Here is a 19,363-nt window from a genome sequence, read left to right as displayed (position 1 = left end):
AGAAGTGTCAGCAAAGTCTTAATCAGAATGTATCTGAGTCGAAGTGCTCACAAGAAAGTCTGCGAGCGGTCTAGAAAAAGTCTTTCACCACCACTCTCTAGTCTAGGAACATACATTTATACATTTTCAAAAAGCAACATTCTACAAGTCTCGTGAAGATAGCGTCTGGCCTCCACCAATTGGTTGATAATGATGTCTTCATGGGAACAAGACAGCTTCCGTCGATTTGGCAAGTTTGACAAACAATGTTCTAAACACAAGATACATTGAATTGTGATTCGCAACAAGGTTATCAAAATGGTTTTATGCTTTCAGCATTTCCGTCTATAAGACAAAACAAGTCAAGGTAAGTACAACACATAACTTCATTAGATCCCTTCCCTTCCCATACGCTTCTGTTAGCAAGCTCTATTCATACAGAATCAACTTTTATAAGATTAAAATAACATTTAGGTACTCCTAAGCTTTTATGCAGGTCAAAAGGGAAGGCAAGCTAAATCCCCATTCATGTTACTGTAACTTGAAGAACGTGTTTGCGTCATGAAAAGATATACACTTAAGTCCAGGACACAGAACAAAATCAAATCAAATCAAATAAAATCATTAACATTTATAAAGCGCGCTACTCACCCGTGCGGGTCTCAAGGCGCTAGGGGGAAAAGGGGGGGTTATCGCTGCTCGAACAGCCAAGTCTTTAGGAGTCTCCGGAAAGCGGAGTGGTCCTGGGTGGTCCTGAGGCTGGTGGGGAGGGAGTTCCAGGTCTTGGCCGCCAGGAAGGAGAAAGATCTCCCACCCGCCGTGGAGCGGCGGGTGCGAGGGACGGCAGCAAGTGCGAGGCCAGCGGAGCGGAGGGGGCGGGTGGGGACGTAGAAGCTGAGGCGTCTGTTGAGGTATTCCGGTCCCTTGTTGTGGAGGGCTTTGTGTGCGTGGGTGAGAAGACGGAAGGTGATCCTTTTGCTGACTGGGAGCCAATGCAGGTGTCTCAGGTGTGCGGAGATGTGGCTGTTGCGGGGTACGTCGAGGATGAACACAGCAAACAGGAAATAAATACATAAATAGAAATGCACCAGTAGTCAGTGTTTTAAACTAAATACACATCTTCATGAAAACTCTGTGCATAAAGCCACATTTAAACAACATTATATTAGGGCTTACGTCACATATCCTACTGAATAATTATGCCAGTCTTTCGTTATTAAAACTCTTTCACAGAAGCAAGTGCTGGGGCTGCTCGCTGGACAGGGCTCCAGACAACGCACATCGGTATTTGGGAAAGCAGCCGTTGAGGCAGGCCTATCCATACATATGAAAATATACAGATAAAATAAAAAAGAGTACAAATATATAATGATAAAATACTTCTCTTTGGTGTGGGTGAAGTCTGACACAATAAGAAACAGGATGCAGCTATGAACTTTTCCATTAGGGGTGGCTTTTGTGCACTAGATACAAGGACTCATTTCTGTAACGACAGTGTCGAGGAAGGGAATGAGGTTGACCTCGTAAGATCACCAATTCTGGGAAAGATAGTTCGAAGCTGCAGAGTGGAGTGACGTATGCAGGGTGAGGCAGACACTTTTAGCTTCTGTGGGAAGCCATTTCAGTGAGCTCAGAACTCGATATGCGAAAAGCACTAAGAATAAAGGGCTGCAGCTAGAGTGGTGCAAAAACGTAAACTTTTTCCTACATCTGTCTAAACACGACAGGCCTATTTCCCCTGATTAGTGCGGTAGAATATATAGCATAGTTGTGAGGCGTAACAGTGCGCCCAGCTCAGGGTTGTAGCGTTAAATGTACCTTGTTGTTTTCAGGCAGAAAGATCCTTTGCGCAGCTGCTGAGGGTCTCAGCTGACCGCGGTTCGGCAGTACACGCTCGAAAAACTGCTGAAGGTTCAGCACTGACCTTCCAGCTGCTCAGTTTGTAAAATGTGACATTATTTTTCTTAAACAGTAGTGCCTGGCACTGTAAAGAAGGGAATGGCGTGCAGCCTAAAGCTAAACAGATGCATTCATATTAACGGCAAAAAACAAAACGTCAAATGCAATTAGCTTACGTTTTGATGTTAAGGCAATTCTCGTTAAATATTTTGAATTTTCTCGGATGTTTATTTTAAAGACTGCTTTTTCTGTCTTGCACTCTAGTCAATTTGGAAAGGCATTTTAAGTAATGTTGCTGTGATTGAAGATTCCACAGACTTTTTCAAATCCGGAGCTGCTTCTATGGATGTGGTCAGGTAATTTTTCAAACGTGATTGTTCGTTATGAAGCCGGTGCCGCCACCATTGATTAATTTCAAAGATCTTGATAGTGTCTCATCCCAGCAAGCTAAAAATCACTGTAAAAAGAAGGGGCATTCATTAACGGCTGTTATATCAATTTTATGGAAAGTATGGAAATTATATAAAAATATAAACATTATTTGCAATATACATCACAAAATAAATATTCTCTCTTGTCATGTACACGCCCGCGCTTCTATAGCTCTTTATCAAGGGCATGAATAAAGTGGGTGTGTAAATATTGACTGGGGAACACCCTTGGCAAAGGGCTGATCATGGCAAGCGCTATATGTAGCTCTTAAGAAGGGGTGTTCTTTTGGAACAGGAAGTAGTTGTCTCTAGCGGCAGTGGTCTCCAACCTTTTCTGTAGTGAGAGCTACTTGTGATCAGTAAAAATGATAGTGAGTTACTGAAGGCTAAACAACTCTTGCATTGTTACCAGACATGCCCCATGGCCAGCTCCATTGACCTTAATCCTAATGTCCATAGAGCCAGATACTATGGTTTGAGCAAAGTGCTTTGACTAGGGGCACTATGACAAGGCTACCATGTGTGTCAGTGAGAGTGTGGTATTTGGGGGATGTATGAACCTATGTGCATATGAATGGCATATATGTGTATGGGTAACTGGAAGCCTGCATTGTATGTACTTGTATCACAGGACATACCTTTCACCATATTTGGCACCGTGACAAGAATAAAACAAATATAAAACCATTTTTTTAATGGGAGAAGTTTAAAGAGCAGAAAAATGTTCTTGCAAAAATGTTTGAAATATTTCGGTTTGACAAAGGTAGCTAGGGTTTATGCTGCTTAGTTTCTCCATTTTACATACAGAAGCTTCTTAGCCTTGAGCATAATGCAGTCAGGCACTGCATTGTAACTTTTACATATCTGAGGATCAGGCCTTTATTACCACGTTTACTCGCTCTTCGTTTTCATCTGCTTTGTAATATAAAACATGATTATAGAATTTTAGGCGCAAATACCAGTAGATAATCATTCATAACAGAGTTTGTGTTGTGTTATGTGAATCAGATAAACATATGTAACATGCATTACCGATGCTTATCAATGGATTCATTATATTGTCTTGTGCTCTTTTAAGGCTAGTGGAGGAAATTAAACAGCAGTGTGATGGGCTGGAACTGCAAAATGAAGATGTGTACATGGCAACCACATTCGAAGACTTTATACAGATGGCTGTCCGAAAACTGAGGGGTGAAGATAAAGAAGAGTTTGTTGTGGATTATGTAAGAAGATGACTCTTTAAAGTCATTTTGTCTTGAGCGCTGTTTTCACTATTATTCTCTTTATGTCTTTTTTTTTTTTGTAAAGTGCTGCCCACAGCATGTGGTTGTCTCAGAGTGCTTTTTAGGATGGACTATAAGGGGATTCAGCAGCAATGGGGTGGTTTCTAAAAGAGTTAGCTGTTGTTTTTACAGACCATCCACAAGTGTATCTTGTTGTTGACCAATACAACCAGAAATGCTTTTCTTGTATCATTTGGATGGGTTACAGTCAGCGGCATACTCAGACTTGTATGTTTTTCCTTTTGCTTACATAATTCCAAATGTTCATTCAAATGGGCAATCACAAGATCATCAAATGTGATGCAGTGCGAGGCCGACACATTCGCCAACCAGATCCCTTGCCCTTGCTCAAGGAGAGGATCTGTCCTTTCTTCCTGATACTCGGTGCCCCTGCCATGCAGTGCTTAAGACCTCACAAATTATACCGCTTATGATGTTACATGACAGTCCTGATGACAGCACCAAGCTAGTTCTCCTCAAATTACTCTATAAACTGCTAGATAATTTTAGAAAACAAAGCATATAGTAAAGGGCCCACAAACATATATAACATAGATTGACTGTACAGGTGTGCATGTATGAAATAGAAATAGTGTAGTCCTGAGCACAAGTCTGATTCAGTATGGTAAAAGTTATACGGTGCCTAGAGAAAAGTAAAAAAACAAAGCAGAAGGGGGCAGGGTAGGTATACCCTCAGCCCCTAGGCCTGGCAGTGGGGTCCCACAACAGTTTTATTTTTTATTTTTGCCACAGCGTTGCAGTGGAGCCGTGAATCAGCAGCAATTTCATTTTTTTTTAAATAGGCCCAGCTCCCCTCATGCTGCTGCATAGCTGTTGTTCCTGTCTTCTTCTTGCTTTTTCCCATGTTTGTTTAGTGCCTTCTCCTTGTTTTCACTGCTTACTCCTTGCTTTTTCACCCATTTTTTGTGTGCCCGCTCCATGCTTTGCCCTAGTTTTCAATGTTTTCCACGTTTTCTCCTTGCTTTTTCCCCCATTTTTTGTGTGCCTTCTCCTTGCTTTTCCCTCATTTTCACAGCTTTCTCCTTGCTTTATCCCCTGTTTTGTGAGTGCTTTCTCCTTGCTTTTTACTCATGTTTTGAGGGCCTTCTCCTTGCTTTTCCCTCATTTTCACTGATTTCTCCATGCTTTTTCTATGGATTTTTGTGTGCCTTCTCCTTGTTTTTCTCTTGTTTTCACTGCTTTCTGCTTGCCATTTACCTTGTTTTTGTGTTTCTTCTCCTTGCTTTTCCCACATTCTCACTGATTTCTCCTTGCTTTATCCCGTTTTCTTAGCGCATTCTCCTGCTTTAACATTGAATTTTCACCCGTTTTTTGTGTGCCTTCTCCTGGCTTTTCCCTTGCTCCCACTGATATCTCTTTGCTTTTCCCCTCATTTTTGTGTGCATTCTACTTGTTTTTTCCTAGTTGTCACTGCTTTCCCCTTGCTTTTTCCCATGTCTTTTGAGTGCTATCTCCTTGCTTTTCCCTTATTTCGTAGTGTTGGATGCATGCGGGGGATTGTGGCAAACCCCCCGATTCGTTACAAAAAAACATAAGAATTAATTGAAGAATCCAAATGTTACAGGGATGTTATAGTTAGAAATTATCATTTAAACACCTTAGAAATTCAGTAAAAAAACCCAAAGGTTACAGGGCAGTTATAGTTAGGATCAGAATTTACACACACAAAACCATAGAAATTCAGCTGTTACAGTTGGAGTTATTTCACATAACTATTACTCGTGCCCTTAGGTAACTATACCTCACATCCTCGCCATGCACTGCTCATTACCCCACATATTACATCAGTAATTGCATCTTCTATGAGATCATTGATTATATTGCAACATTTGCAGTAAAATTATTAATCTGAAAACTGCGCATGGCAGGGGCATGAGTTATAGTTACCTTAGGGCAGGAGTTAGAGTTATTTGAAAGAACTCTAACTATAACAGCAAAAATTCCATGTGGTTTTGTGCATATAAATTCTGATCATAACTATAACGCCCATATAACTTTTTTTGTGTGAATATATATATATATATATATATATATATATATATATATACACACACAGACACACACACACCAACTTTTCCCATAGACAAAGCATTTTTTGTTTTTGCAATAATTGTGGTGCTGTTTGACGAATCTTAACGAAATGTTCCAAACTAGTACTTAAGTTAGTCCAGCTGATGTCTGTGAAGTTTTGGGGTGATTCATCAAGTGGAGGATGAAAAAAAGGAGGGTGGGAGTCCCAAAACACTTTTTCCCCATGCAACGTCTCTGGGGATTACACCAAATTTAGCAGAAAGCTAGACCTGGATCCGCAGATTGAGCTTTTGTGATTTGGTGTAAATCTGTTCAGTAGTTTCGCAGTCTTTAAGGGGAGACCGTTCAGGACATGAGACATGGCTCTGGAGGCTGTTGTTCCTTGTCCTGGAGCTAAGGCTCCACTCAAGGTTGAACCCTGGATCGCGGATCCTTGTAAGGTAGTGGCTGAAAAAAGTGTAGCCTGAGTATGGGTTTCACTGCAGGTCCAGGAAAAGGATTTTCTCCAGAGTCATTAGACGAAACATACTGCTTCATGCTGTGGATTCTATTCTTCCTGAATCTTTTGTGTACTGAAGGACCCTCTCTTTTCACCGTCCATGTCGGTGCTCTCGACATCTTCGACGCCAGGCACAGTTAATGGCTCCGGAGTGCTTTTGTGCTGCATTCCATAATGCACTCACCACCTTCTCCTACCGTGCTGGATGATCTTTTTACACCTGAAGGCCTGGCAGGCAGAGCAGTTCAATTTGTTGTGGTCTGTAGGAAGACAGAAGTTGAAACCCTTTGTTGAGCCAACCACAAGAACTTGTTATTGTACTTAAGACAGAACCGGAAGGGTGTATTCTGCATAAATCACGCCCCTACAAGTCATTACCATACACCCTGTGTTTGAAATGTTCAATCCAGTACTGTTCTGAAATAGTCAGCAGTAGCACAATATGCTTGTGTGTTGAGGGTATCAACTTTGGTGAACTGATGTGGAGGATTACGCTTCCCAAGTGCAGCAGTCCCGCTGAAAGATACATCCGAACACAACGGTGGAAAAAAGAACACAATAACAAAGATAGTCTATATCCTGTTGCACTGCAGCCTTCAGGGAAGGTATCATAAATCACCTTTTAACAAAACGCTCTACTTTGAACAAAAAGAATTTGCAATATCTTCACCTATCACTTGATTTCAGGAGAGCAACAGTATGTGGATATACAGCAATGTAAGAGCTGGACCGATTGTAACAGGTAAGTAGCATTTTCCTTACCGCATTCTGTGCCTCATTTGTTCCCGCAAAATTCTTAGTCAGAGGCTTTTGTAACTAAGAGAAATGTTATTTCCTCTTAATCTTATCCTGCACTCTAAAGGCCAAGTTAGCCATAATTTCTCTTTGGGTCGGTGTGACTTACTCCAGAGTGCACAGGAGCTTCTAAAATATTCACAAGTAAATCAGACCTTCTTGTGGAAAAGGCTGTGTGAATTGGGCTGTTTGTGAGTACTTTTAGTATTGATATATGTTTTTTGCTGTTAGGTTTCACGAAACATCAACAGTATGACCGTGAATATGCCACACCAGTGTTTCATAAATGGTCAGTTTATGGATGCTGAGGATGGAAAGATGTACAAGACTATCAACCCTACAGACGGCTCAGTAAGTACTGAAATGTTTAGATAAGGAATGCAGCAGTATTACTGGTGCATAACTGCCATGGATTCATATTTTTAAGGTTTTAAAGCTGTTATGTTTTAACATTTATCTTTCTTAGGCTTTTGAAAAGTGCAAAGCACACAACAATGTGTATACTCCGAAAGCAAATTAAGACCAGCATCATAATAGACCACTTTTCTGAAGCACAGTGCTGGAAGGGTATTGTTCACCACCTTTGCAAACCCTTTTTACTCTCTATTCTCCATGTGGCTCCTGCCCGCTCCTAGAATCCTCAGGTCTCCACCACTGTAGCTTCCTACTGTTCACAAAATCCATACTATTTGTCATATTAGAGAATTCTCAATTTAGCTGGTAATAATATTTATGCCTCTGCACCAAGATCCACTAATGCCTACTTTGGTGACTCTAGTTGCTTCCTCCTCCTTTTATGTAATACTAATTACATTTGGGATTATAAAAATCTGTGCAGCCTCACACTTAACCGTTTCTGCCTTCCAAACCCGGATGAGAACTCTACCCTGAGCCATGTCACTATCTTTTTTTATCTTTTTTTTTAATTTTTATTTTTTTAATTTTGATAGCAGCAGTAAACAGAGGTAGAAATGTAAACGTCACAAGCATTGGATAGGAATACTACTGGCGTTTAATTTCATCTAAGTAGGCATCTGTGGTCATAATAAAAAACAAGTCAGCCGACCTGCAAAGATTTGTGAAATATTGTAAAAATTAGTCATTGACTTCAGCCTGGGTAAATACTGTTCTCTCCCTCCTGTCATTGACCGGTGCTAATAAAGAACCACTCTTGTCTGTCCTTGTCAGGCAAGCCAATAAGCAGTCCACTTTATCCTGCTCAGAATTTGTCCTAGTTAAGGTCTCCCTATAATCGAGCAAATACATTTTTAAAAACTCTTAGCACATTACTCCTTTTCAGATAGTAGCTGACATTGTGCAAAAGGGTTTACAAACAATGACATCTCCAGGGCCCTGATCGATCAGTCTAATTTGTTCAGGTTCCAGTGTCTTTCAAATTCTGGTGACTGTTTTATCACCATTTCCTCTGATGACCACCTCAAAGGCCCCCTATTCCCATAAAACATCTGATGCAATACCCTTGTTCTCCCTAAAGTACGTTTGTATGGTTTCTCTCACCTTCTCCCTAAAGGACTAACTTCCAGCAGTGAGCCTTTCCCTAGACATTCCAGGTAATCAGTTTATACTTATTTAGGTTAACTGTTAGAAGTATACATTCTAGGCCACTTGTCGTCTATCTCTTCCCCAAGGCTTCAACTCTGAGATCCCCAACCCTTGAGATCTGCCATCCCTCTTAGTAGTGCAAGGATTTGAAATTAACAACGTTTGATCCACATTCAAGTACCCTAACTCATATAACCTAAGGAAAAGGCAGAATAGTAATGGCCAACCTTGTAAAGAACATAATTAGAGTGGTGGGTGTATCCAAGATGGCGACATGGCAGATGTGTGAGCTCGGAGCACTGCATGGCCCGCATACATCCTGCTTTAATCTGTCCCAAATCCGAAACCATCTAGTGCCAATCTGCCGCCACAGTGGAGGATGGCTCTTGACATGTGATTTGGTGGTGATCCCTCCCTCCGGGTGGCTGGGGTAGGGGGCAAGCTGTAGACCATGGAGCAAGTGGTGACGAGCTGGGCCTCAGAGGTGGGCCGCCACCTGGACATTACTGAACTCCGGCCTGGACAGGCGGATCAAACCAGTTACAGAGTGCCTCACTCTGTCCACCACCCAGACAGCGGCGCTGAGGATTGAGAACGAGCCCCATACAGGGACCTGCATAGGCATGGGCCCCTGCAGCTGACACGCAGGTCGCTGCTGTGCAGAAGACCACAATAGCCTAGGATAATATGCAGAGCTGTGGCCCTCAAATGGCGGGGAGTCTTCCATACCCCCGTGAAGCCTTGAAGTGCCGCACTACTAGCAAATTTGTAACACCTTTGCCTCCTTGACTGTGAATCTGAGTGCCCCCATTCCCCCGTCTAATCCAGCTTGCAGCCTTCGGTCGTGGCCTGACTGGATCCTGTGGGCTGATGTTGCCAGCCGGGCCAGGACTTTTTTGGGTGAACCATTTGAGGCGTCGTGAGTGCCCACGATCCGGACGCCGGAGACTGAACCAACAGACCCCCTTGGCTGACTAGAGGGTGCCTCTCACCAGGACACACCCAAGCAGAGGGCCCACCCAGGGTTGAAATTACCATATTTGGTGTACCCAATGGACCGGTCTGGGGGTGACCGCCTCCTTCCCCTTCTTCCTGCACTGGAGCTACAGGTGAGGTTCCCCCACAACCCCATGTAGGAGATAATATTACATGCTCCCCCATCCTAATTAGTGCTGGAACTCGACACCTGGCTGACAAACATGGGACAGCAGAACTAGTGGAACCCGGGCTTGCCTGGTGGCCCCATGGTCATGTGCTGGTGGTCCTCCCCACCACTGTTCAGACTGCGGAACCTTAGTAGTGGCATTGATTTATGGCTGTGGGGTCATGCAGATAGACTCTGAAGATCGCCCCCTGGACACCTTGGCTAGCCCTCTCCTGCTCTCTGGTTGAACATGGGTGGGTCCCCCCACCCCCACCCTGCATTCTTGGTGATCCCTTGTGCTTACATGGGCCCGACTGCACCACAGCCTCTATGCAGGGATATTCCAGAGACTGAAGTGCCACAAGATGGCAGGGAATCCACTGCTGTGTTCAGAATAGTAGTGGCTGATGCTGCACAGTGCCCCTGGAACCAACATCAACAGTTGGGGGGTCCCTCAGAGGGCTTACACGCCCAACGGCTGGAGGGCAGGGACACATGGAGTAAGTCCTGCATAGAGGACGGGGTGATTGTCGATGGCTGGAAATCACACCGGGAGAGCCATGGCAAAACTAAAGATGAAAGCACAACAGGGGTCGCGTGTCACACAGTCAGAGCTGTCCAAAGTGGAGATGTCCCCTGATCCACCCCCAAAGTCACTGCAACACACCCTAGATAAAATAGCGGAGGCCATAGCAGATATGAACACCTCCCTCCAGACAGAGATTGGTGCAGTCTCATGGAGTTAGGCTTGCTCCAAGCCGACCACCATAAACTAGTCAACAGGGTCAAAGACACTGGACCTATTTTAACAGGTCTACAACTGTTGACCGGTTCACAGCCTAGAACACTGATCTAAGGATGTAGAAGGACACAGTTGATGTAATAACGTGTGCATTGTGAGCCTTCTAGTGGGCACGGAAGGGACAGACCTGGTGGATTTTCTGGAATGCTGGATGTGCACAGAGATGGCCCGGACAAAGCTCACGCTGCTCTTTGCCCTTGAAAGAGCACATTTTGTTCCTGATCAGTTGCTGGTCCACACCTGCCCACCGAGGTATGTAGTTGCCAAGCGCTTGTATTATAATGACAGGGACTTGCTACTCTAATGGGCAAGAGAAGTGGGCCCGTTTAGGGTGGGGAATGGCCAGATGTCCATGTTCCTGGACTTTATTGCTGCCAAGGAGGCCAAGTGTGCCTTCTTCCATCTTCTCGGCCAACCTAAAGATCATGATGGCCAGTAACACCCACTTTTTGTCAAGACCCGGAAGACGTCTGGTCCTGGCAGGAGACCTACTTGGCCGGGCCAGATGGACCATGGTGAAATGCAAGAGACCAATGGCCCCAGTGGCAACGGAAGCATCGAAAGTTCTGAGCGTCCCAATGATGAGCCCCGACGAAGGCCTACACTCATGCAGACAGTCATGTATAAAGCACCGGCGCTGCAGGCAGTGGCGGCACTCACCGAGGCGAGGGTCCTTGATTCTGATAACAGTAGGTCTGTGGTACCATGTGCTGAAGACTCTGGATCTGACTCCCTGAGCACAGTGGGTGAGGGATTGCCGTAGAGGACCTTGTGTAGAGTTTCCCCCTTCACCTGGCAAACTCATCTCCCCATGTGGTCAGCACATAGTGTTGGTGCCAACGCAGCTAATTGAGGCCATTAATTCATCCAGTTCTTGACTGCACCCTTTATCGCTATTCCTGAGGTACCAGAATGGTGGTGAAGTGTTTTTCCTGCACTTTTTAACATAACTGTTTGGGTGGCCACCCATTGCTGGGCTGCCCCTGGGTAGGGGATTGTTCTTTTTTGTTGTGCACTTCTGCTGTGGGGGTGATTGCATGTTGCGGAGGGGTAGGCGGGAGGAGGAGACGGGCTGGGGTGCTGTCATGATCTTGCTTGTACCACTGTATCTGTCATACCCTCCACACACACACACGACTTACAAACTCATGTCTTGGAACATCTGTTGGATGGGCTCAGAGACCAAGCGCCACAAAATCCAGATGTAGATGTAGCAGGGGTGCATATCGCCATGCTCCAAGAGACTCACCTCACAGGTACGGAGGCAGAGCGACTTCTGCACCGCTGGCAGGGGCAACTATATGCCATGGCTTACTCTGCCTTCGCAAGACGGGCACTGATCAGGGTTAGGGCAGGGGTCCCCTTTGAAGTCCTAGTGATTGGTGTTGACAAAGACTGCTGATACATATTGGTTGAGAGACATCTATGTGGGTGACAGATAGTACTGGGCAGTATATACGCTCCGAACAAGGACCACGCCCCCTTCCTGCACTCTCTCTCGGTGCAGCAGGGCTGACTGATGAATGGGACACAACTCATGAGGGGAGATTCCAATGGTGTGTTTGATACCATGTTTGAGTGCTTCAACCCCCACTGCCGGGGCCTTACTTCCATAGAGTAGCTGCAGCCCTTCGAAGCTGGATGCCTCATTGGGACATGGAGAACAGCTGGCGCACCCAACACATTGCAGACAGAGATTACTCATACTACTCTGGTTTATACAAAATTCACACAAAAATCGACCGCTTTGTGTGCTTGGGAGCATTGACTAGTTGCGTAACTCACACAGAGTATCTGGGTTGTACCCTATCCACCCACAGTCTGCTCCTGCTGTCCCTCCAGCTAACAGTGAAGTGCCCCCCCTCCAAATCCCTTCCTGAAGGCTCCACTCAGTGGCTCTCGCAGATGCTACCTTCCAAGTCTCATTGGTGGACCAGGTCACATAAGTACTTAGCTACGAACCCTGGGTTCGGCCTCCAGCCGACGTACAGTGTAGGAGGCCTGTAGGCTAGCGGTGCTGGGACATTGCTTGGGCTAGTCAGTGGGTATCTGGAGGTACATCGCCCTGGAGATCACGATGTTGGATGATGCCCTACATGAGCGGGGCAACGAGCAGAGAGCCTACCTGGGTGTCTTTCCTAGGCTGCTGGTCAGGGAACAATACAACGTGGCCCTCTAGCTTCTCCAGTGCCACAACTTCAAGGACTATGTGAGTCATGCTCATGAGGAGGGGGTTAAGTCGGGATGCCTTCTGGCTTGGCTTGTCCACCTGAAGGGTGGGGGGCATTACCTGTCTGGTGGACCTGGGAGGGGTGACAATCTTCTCCCCTCAAGGCATTAACAGAGCATTTCGAGACTACTACATCTTCTTGAAACAACTGACCCTTGGGCACCTCCCTGCAGTTAAGGTGGAAGCACTGTGTGGTACGATAACGCCTCAAGAAATATGAAGCACTGTCAAAGCCATGGTGATGGGCAAATCTCCAAGTCCAGGCGGGCTCCCCTCGTAATTCCTCTGTGGCGTTTGCTGGAGTATTGACACAGAGGCTAGAGAGTATGTTTGCAGATGCATACAAGGCTGGATTGCTCCCTGCCACAACCAGGGAGGCTGTAGTGGTACCCCTTCCTAAATCCAGCCCTCCGTAGGTGACAGTCACTGACTTTAGGCCCCTATCCTTGCCTAATACCAATTTTAAGATACTAAGCAAAGTATTTACTTCTTGGTTGCTGCTTCATATGCGGGGCTTAATCTACATGGATCAGAATGAGCTCATACCCACCTGCAATACTTCCCTTAATCTCCACCGGCTATATAACATCATCTATAATCGAGATCTGAGCAGCATTCTGCTCACCATGATCATGTTGATAGACCTAGAAAAGGCTTTCAACACGGTGCAGTGGGATTTCCTGGAGGCCACCATGCTTCACATGGGGTTGGGCACCAAATGGGCCCAGTGGGTGCCTTTGTTATACACCCATGCAAAGGCAAGAGTTGAAATGGGGCACACAATCTCAGAATCCTCCGTGATATTCTGTGGCACTAGACAGGGCTGCCCTTTGTCGCCCCGACTATTTGCCATTGCCATAGAGCCACTGACAGAGAGGTTCTATACAGAAGGCGCAGGATGGGGCATAACTGTAGAAAACACTGAACACATAGGGGGTGATTCCAACTTTGACGGGCGGCGGAGGCCGCCCGCCAAAGTTCCCCCAACAGAATACCGCTACGCGGTCAGAAGACCGCCGCGGTTATTCTGTGTTTCCCGCTGGGCTGGCGGGCGACCGCCAGAAGGCCGTCCGCCAGCCCAGCGGGAAACCCCTTCCCATGAGGAAGTCGGCTCCGAATGGAGCCGGCGGAGTGGGAAGGGTGCGACGGGTGCAGTTGCACCCGTCGTGATTTTCAGTGTCTGCATGGCAGACACTGAAAATCTTTTTGGGACCCTCTTAAGGGGGTCCCACGACACCCCTCACTGCCATCCTGTTCCTGGCGGTCAAAACCGCCAGGAACAGGATGGCGGTGAGGGGGTCGGAATCCCCATGGCGGCGCAGCAAGCTGCGCCGCCATGGAGGATTCCTCAGGGCAGCGGAAAACCAGCGGGAAACCGCCGGTTTTCCGTTTATGACCGCGGCCATACCGCCGCAGTCAGAATGCCCTTGGGAGCACCGCCAGCCTGTTGGCGGTGCTCCCGTGGTCGTTGACCCTGGCGGTCAATGACCGCCAGGGTCAGAATGACCCCCATAATCTCCCTCTACGCAGATGATGTCCTGTTCTGCATGTGAAATAGGAACGTGATATCCCCCATGCACTGCAACTCCTTGAGGAATTTCGTTCTTACTCAGCCCTGCAAGTGAACTGAGGCAAGATGTGTATTTCTGGTAGTAGGTAGGGCTCCTCACCCTGCCAGTTGCCCTCCTGATGTAATCTGGGCACCAAGCATCTTTAAACACCTGGGCATCCAGATCTTCCATGATATAGCTGATCTGCACGAGGGAAACCTGGGGAGGGCACTACGTTCCCTCCTAATGTTCCTCCCTTTTGGAGGTCACTTAAACTACTCATCATAGCATATATAGCGCTTTCCAAAATGTTCGTGCTCCAGGGGCTCCTCTAGTTTTTTTACAAACCTCCCCGTGAATGTTCCAGTATCCTGGTTTCGGTAATTGGATGTCCTCCTTTCTGAGCTGACCTGGGCCTGTGGCACTTGCTACTCTTTTTCACCCCCAACCTCCCCCTTTGTCGTTGGGCTGGTAATCCCAAACTTTGAGCTGTAATTACTGCCAGCACAACTGCAGTGGCGCCCCAGGTAGCTAGATGGAGCTGGCTGACAGACATTGGCCCAGTAGGTGCGGAACCTAATGAGGAGATGCTCCTTGCTAAGCTACTTAACCCTGTCCTGTGGATTCCCGCATAGGCATTCTACTGTCTGTCTTCTGCACTATATCACTGGCAGCAATGCATGAAAAAGACAGAGGGGAAAACACCCTTCTCCCCTGAACTCCCACTGGTGGATTTGCCCCACAGCGACCCCATAACCTTTTGCACTGCAGGGCAAATGAGCCCCTGGATGGAAGTGGGAATTGGGATTACAAGCGACTGCTTTTCAGTGGCTAATCTTATCCCCCTCTGGGAGTTATCAGAACAAACCGGTTTACCACAGGGCCAGTTCCTCACCTATGAGCTCATGTACACCATCTGAGAACTCTTGGGAATGTTAGAGGTGAAACCTGCGACAAATGGCATCCTCCAACTCCTACTGACCATGGGCAGAGGCAGCCACTTGATTACATTTGTAGAGTATTGTAGGGCTTGGCCAGAACACCCTTATATGCTCTTCGAGCACGCTGGCCCACAGAGCTGGGGCGAGAACTGACAGATGCTGAATGGGGGAGGGCACTAGCTTACCTTTAGAAAGTATCCTGTAATGTGCCTCAAGTGCATCCAATATAATTACACACACACAACATACCTAACACCACACAGGATTAAGGCTATCTATAGAGGGAACCCTAGGGGATGCCCCCGCTGTGCGACACTGGATGCTGACTTTGGGCATATGCTATGGGGCTTCCCAAAGCTTCAGGGATTGTGTGAGGAGGTCCTTTCGAAACTCAACACAACTCTGGCCTGGCTCTAGAGAACACACTTTAGACATGCATCTTGGGCACCTTTCCTCGACCCGCTTCAAAGAAGGTAAGGAACAGGTTCCTTGACCTGGCACCGGCCCTAGCCAAACAATGCATAGCCACGACCTGGAAGCTTCCTGTAGGTCTCAATGTGGATACTTGGGTTAAAGATGTAACCTTGTGAACCTGTGCTGATGAATGAGGATTGCTATGAGAAGAGGCTTGTGGAGTCCAACATTGGCAAATAGCTGAACTGTTGTCCGAAGTGGTTGATAAATGGGAGTTTCCCATGCATAAAGACGAACAGGTTGATGATGATCAAGCACGACAAATGATGGGTTAGGACACACAAACCGGGAACCCAGCCACTTTGGACAGTTCTCATATTCTGACCCCACCCCACACATGAGAGATCTTCCTGCCCGGTCATATCACACCTTGGGAACTCCGGAGAACTGTGGTAGCCCAGAAGCAGACTTGAGACAAAGTCCCTATCAAAGTGTGAGGTGAACTCGTGGAACACTGGCTAGAACCCAGAAACATTAAAACAATATGCAGAATTGATAAAGCTGTTAAATCTCTGTATAATTAATACATGCCCTCCTGAATGTTTATTCTACCAAGCCTATTTACATTTGTTGCCAATAAAACATAAGTTAAAAAAAAAAAGAGTACCCACTCCACTGCCTAGAGAAGTTGGCAACGTAGGGGTGTGTGCAATCATTGAGACTCTCCTGCTCATCCTACCTCTCGTATACCACATCAGTCATGTCATTGGCAGTGACATTGGCTAACTTATTAAGAGCATCAAAGCTGTTTCAACCGACAGGGTAATAACCGGCGACAGGGGCTTATAGTATTGTTCCAGGTCTTGCAGCTTTTGAAGTGTAGGGACTTGTCTCTCTCCTCAATTGTTCTATGCCAACTCCAGGCCTGGAGAGTCAGATGTCGTGACCAAGGTGCCGATAAGTGATCGCATGGACTGATGCACACTCACAGCCTCCACTGATACAGCTCTGGACTAGCTTCTGGTGGGCATCCTGGGCATCCTTTCCCAGATTCTGATATCTCTTTGGGATCAGTAAAGAATATCTCCTTGTTGCACTGGTACTGCCAGAGTTACAGGTGAGTGAGGAGGCAACCTCAAACACAATCTGCTCTGTACCAGTGATAACTCCCACTCAGGTTGCAGTGCACTTGAATGATTAAAATCTGAATCCCGGATGATCACTGTCCAGTTGCTATACTTCAGTCAATGGCTCTGGGCCATTACTAAAACAATTTGTGGCATCATAATCCCATGTCTGACTTCAGGCAAAGTATCACCACACACCAAACATTTTAATCTAACCTTCAACAATATGAAGGACTACAGAACAATTAATTTACTGCTAGCCATATCTGAAATCTTAGAAAATATATTGCAAAGTAGCTTTACAGTTCTTTTGACCGTCACAGGCTTTTGAACTGGTCCCAGGTCAGTTGCCCTAGAAGTGGTACTGAGCCAGCACTGCCACTCCAGATGAACAAGTCTGAACAAGAAATGAGAGCACCCATAGAGGGTTCCATTTCACATTCTTACTGCTGCATTTGACACTGATGAAAATTCCATCTTGCATGACTTTTGTGCATCAGTTAGAACACAGTAGTTCAGGTATTTCCTTAGTGACTGGTCTCTTGTGGTATTCATGTCCCCTTTACATTCTCCAGTGATGCTAGTCCTCTGGGGTTCCTTAGGGATCTGCAATATTCGGATTGTATTCAGTCTGTACGTGCCGCCTATAGTTGGAGCATGTGGTAGTATTTGCCTTTTTCTTCAAGGCATGTGGTTACTCCAACAACACCCAGCTTATATGGCGATTCAACCATGTGTCATCTAACTTTGTCAGACATTTCAGAGACTGCTTTGCCATCATTCAGAAACAAATGGTGCCCAATTTCCCCAAACTTAATAGGTTAAATACAGATGTTCTGGTGATAGTGAAAGACTTAAACGCATATTTATAATGCCCTAGCGGCACCTTGTGCCACATTAACGTCATTATTTTTTACGTTAATGTGGCCCAACGAGGCCAAAATCTCTGTGCCGTATTTACAGAGTGGCACAATGCATGAATTGCGCCACTCTGTAGCCCTTTGCGCTACATTATGCCTGTGCCAGGCATAGTGTATGCAAAACTTGAAAAATGGCGTAAGGACATCTATGAGATTTTCTTTCGCCATTTTTTACGGCACTTTTAACGCCTGCTCAAGCAAAATAATCTCTTACAAGAAATTATATACACATAATTGCATTGAAGATCCTTTTCCGACAAATCACAATTCATAAATATAACTTGTTGCTGATCATCTGTGAAAATTACAACCCCTTTCAATGCCTTCCTCGTATCTGTACCTATACCTATACACTTTAGGGGAGCCTGAACCCGCTAAAGCCCAGTTTCACAGAGCAGGCGTTAAAAGGGGGCTTCTATTCTTCAGAATGGGGCCCTATGTACTCTGCAGGAGTAGTGCCAATATTTTGGCGCTACTCCTGCAGAGTACATCAGTAGCATCAGGAAAAATGACGCTATTTCCCTGTACCCTGCGCCACAGTGCACCATATTTTAAATACAGCACACACATGGTGGCGGTTGGGGGGTGCTAAGGGGTGCAGGGAAAGTGGCGCTGCACACGGTGCAGCACCACATTCCATAAATCTGCCCCTTATAGTGCGGAATCAGAAAGCTCTGCCTTTATCCAGCCTGAAGGGCTTACAATTCGGATTTTATGTTAGACAGCAAGCTTTTGAGACCCACATTTTAAAGGTGTAGTCTTTATGTGTTTTTGCTACTAAAGTTTTGAGAAAACCCCTTATATTTATTCTGTCTCAGTTACATGCCACAGTCATTAAAATGTTCTTTTGCAATTTATAGCACTGCCCTGTATCTTGTGTCTTCCTAAAGCTTCAATTATAAAACTCCAGAATGTGGTTCTTAAAATAGCATAGAAATATGGACATGTGACCATGTCTCAGCGATGCTATTGTAACCTCACTGGCTACCAGTGAACCAGAAACCAAACTTCAAAGCACTGGACGAGCGGAGACCTATAAAATTATCAATTTACAATCTGCTTGTCACTGGACCTAGAGATAATAAACCTTAGACACAAGTGAGAAGGGAAGAAGCTGCACATTTAAACATTCAGTTATTACAAATCTCAATCACATTTAGTTTCTTGAGTTAGTAATGAGAGTTTATTCCTAGTTTAAAAGGTGTTATTAATTATTAGTTTGTAACATCTCTGTTTGATCAAATCAGTACAATTTACAGAACACAGCACAAAATGTGCCCCATAAAGATCATATCCCTAATCTAATTCTCTAAGTCAGAAAAGTACATTTAGTAGAATAAATCATGAAGAGTTCTCTCATGTGGCAGATTTAGAGAACTCAGCAACAGAGAATAATCTGAGTCATAGAGTTATCAAAGAATAAAATATAAAATAGCAAAAAGGAAAAAGCATCTGAGTCTATCTGGCCACTAAGACTGTCGATTTTCTTGATTGCAAATGGCAGGGTCTTTCCTGAAGAGTGAGATCATAAAAGCTCTGAAAGACACACTATCTCTTTCCCAGGGACACTTCTGCCCATTCTTTAAACACTACAAAAATTTACTATTATACAGATAAAATATTTCTTCCAGCCAATCAGTATGCCAAAAGCTATTTTCATATTCATCGTGTTAAGCAGAATTCCCCTTAAGGATGTATATGTTTTACCTCAACACAAGCATAAACAGCACAAGA

At 45.5% G+C, this 19,363-nt stretch overlaps 1 protein-coding gene across 2 annotated transcripts in view; it reads left to right on the top strand.

Moving 5' to 3' along the window:
* The window catches only part of ALDH1L2 (aldehyde dehydrogenase 1 family member L2), a 244,522-nt gene that overhangs the window by 95,197 nt on the left and 129,962 nt on the right, over positions 1-19,363 (top strand). For both annotated transcript variants that reach the window (XM_069229012.1, XM_069229011.1), the window contains 3 exons: positions 2,143-2,234; positions 3,388-3,532; positions 7,170-7,289. In XM_069229012.1, coding sequence (XP_069085113.1) covers positions 2,143-2,234; positions 3,388-3,532; positions 7,170-7,289 — 357 coding nt within the window. The remainder of the gene's footprint in view (positions 1-2,142; positions 2,235-3,387; positions 3,533-7,169; positions 7,290-19,363) is intronic.

The sequence above is a fragment of the Pleurodeles waltl genome, chromosome 4_1 (genome assembly GCF_031143425.1).
Source record: "Pleurodeles waltl isolate 20211129_DDA chromosome 4_1, aPleWal1.hap1.20221129, whole genome shotgun sequence".
Taxonomy (NCBI): domain Eukaryota; kingdom Metazoa; phylum Chordata; class Amphibia; order Caudata; family Salamandridae; genus Pleurodeles; species Pleurodeles waltl.
Note: the sequence above shows the minus strand (reverse complement) of the source record. Positions and strands in the feature narration are given on the sequence as shown.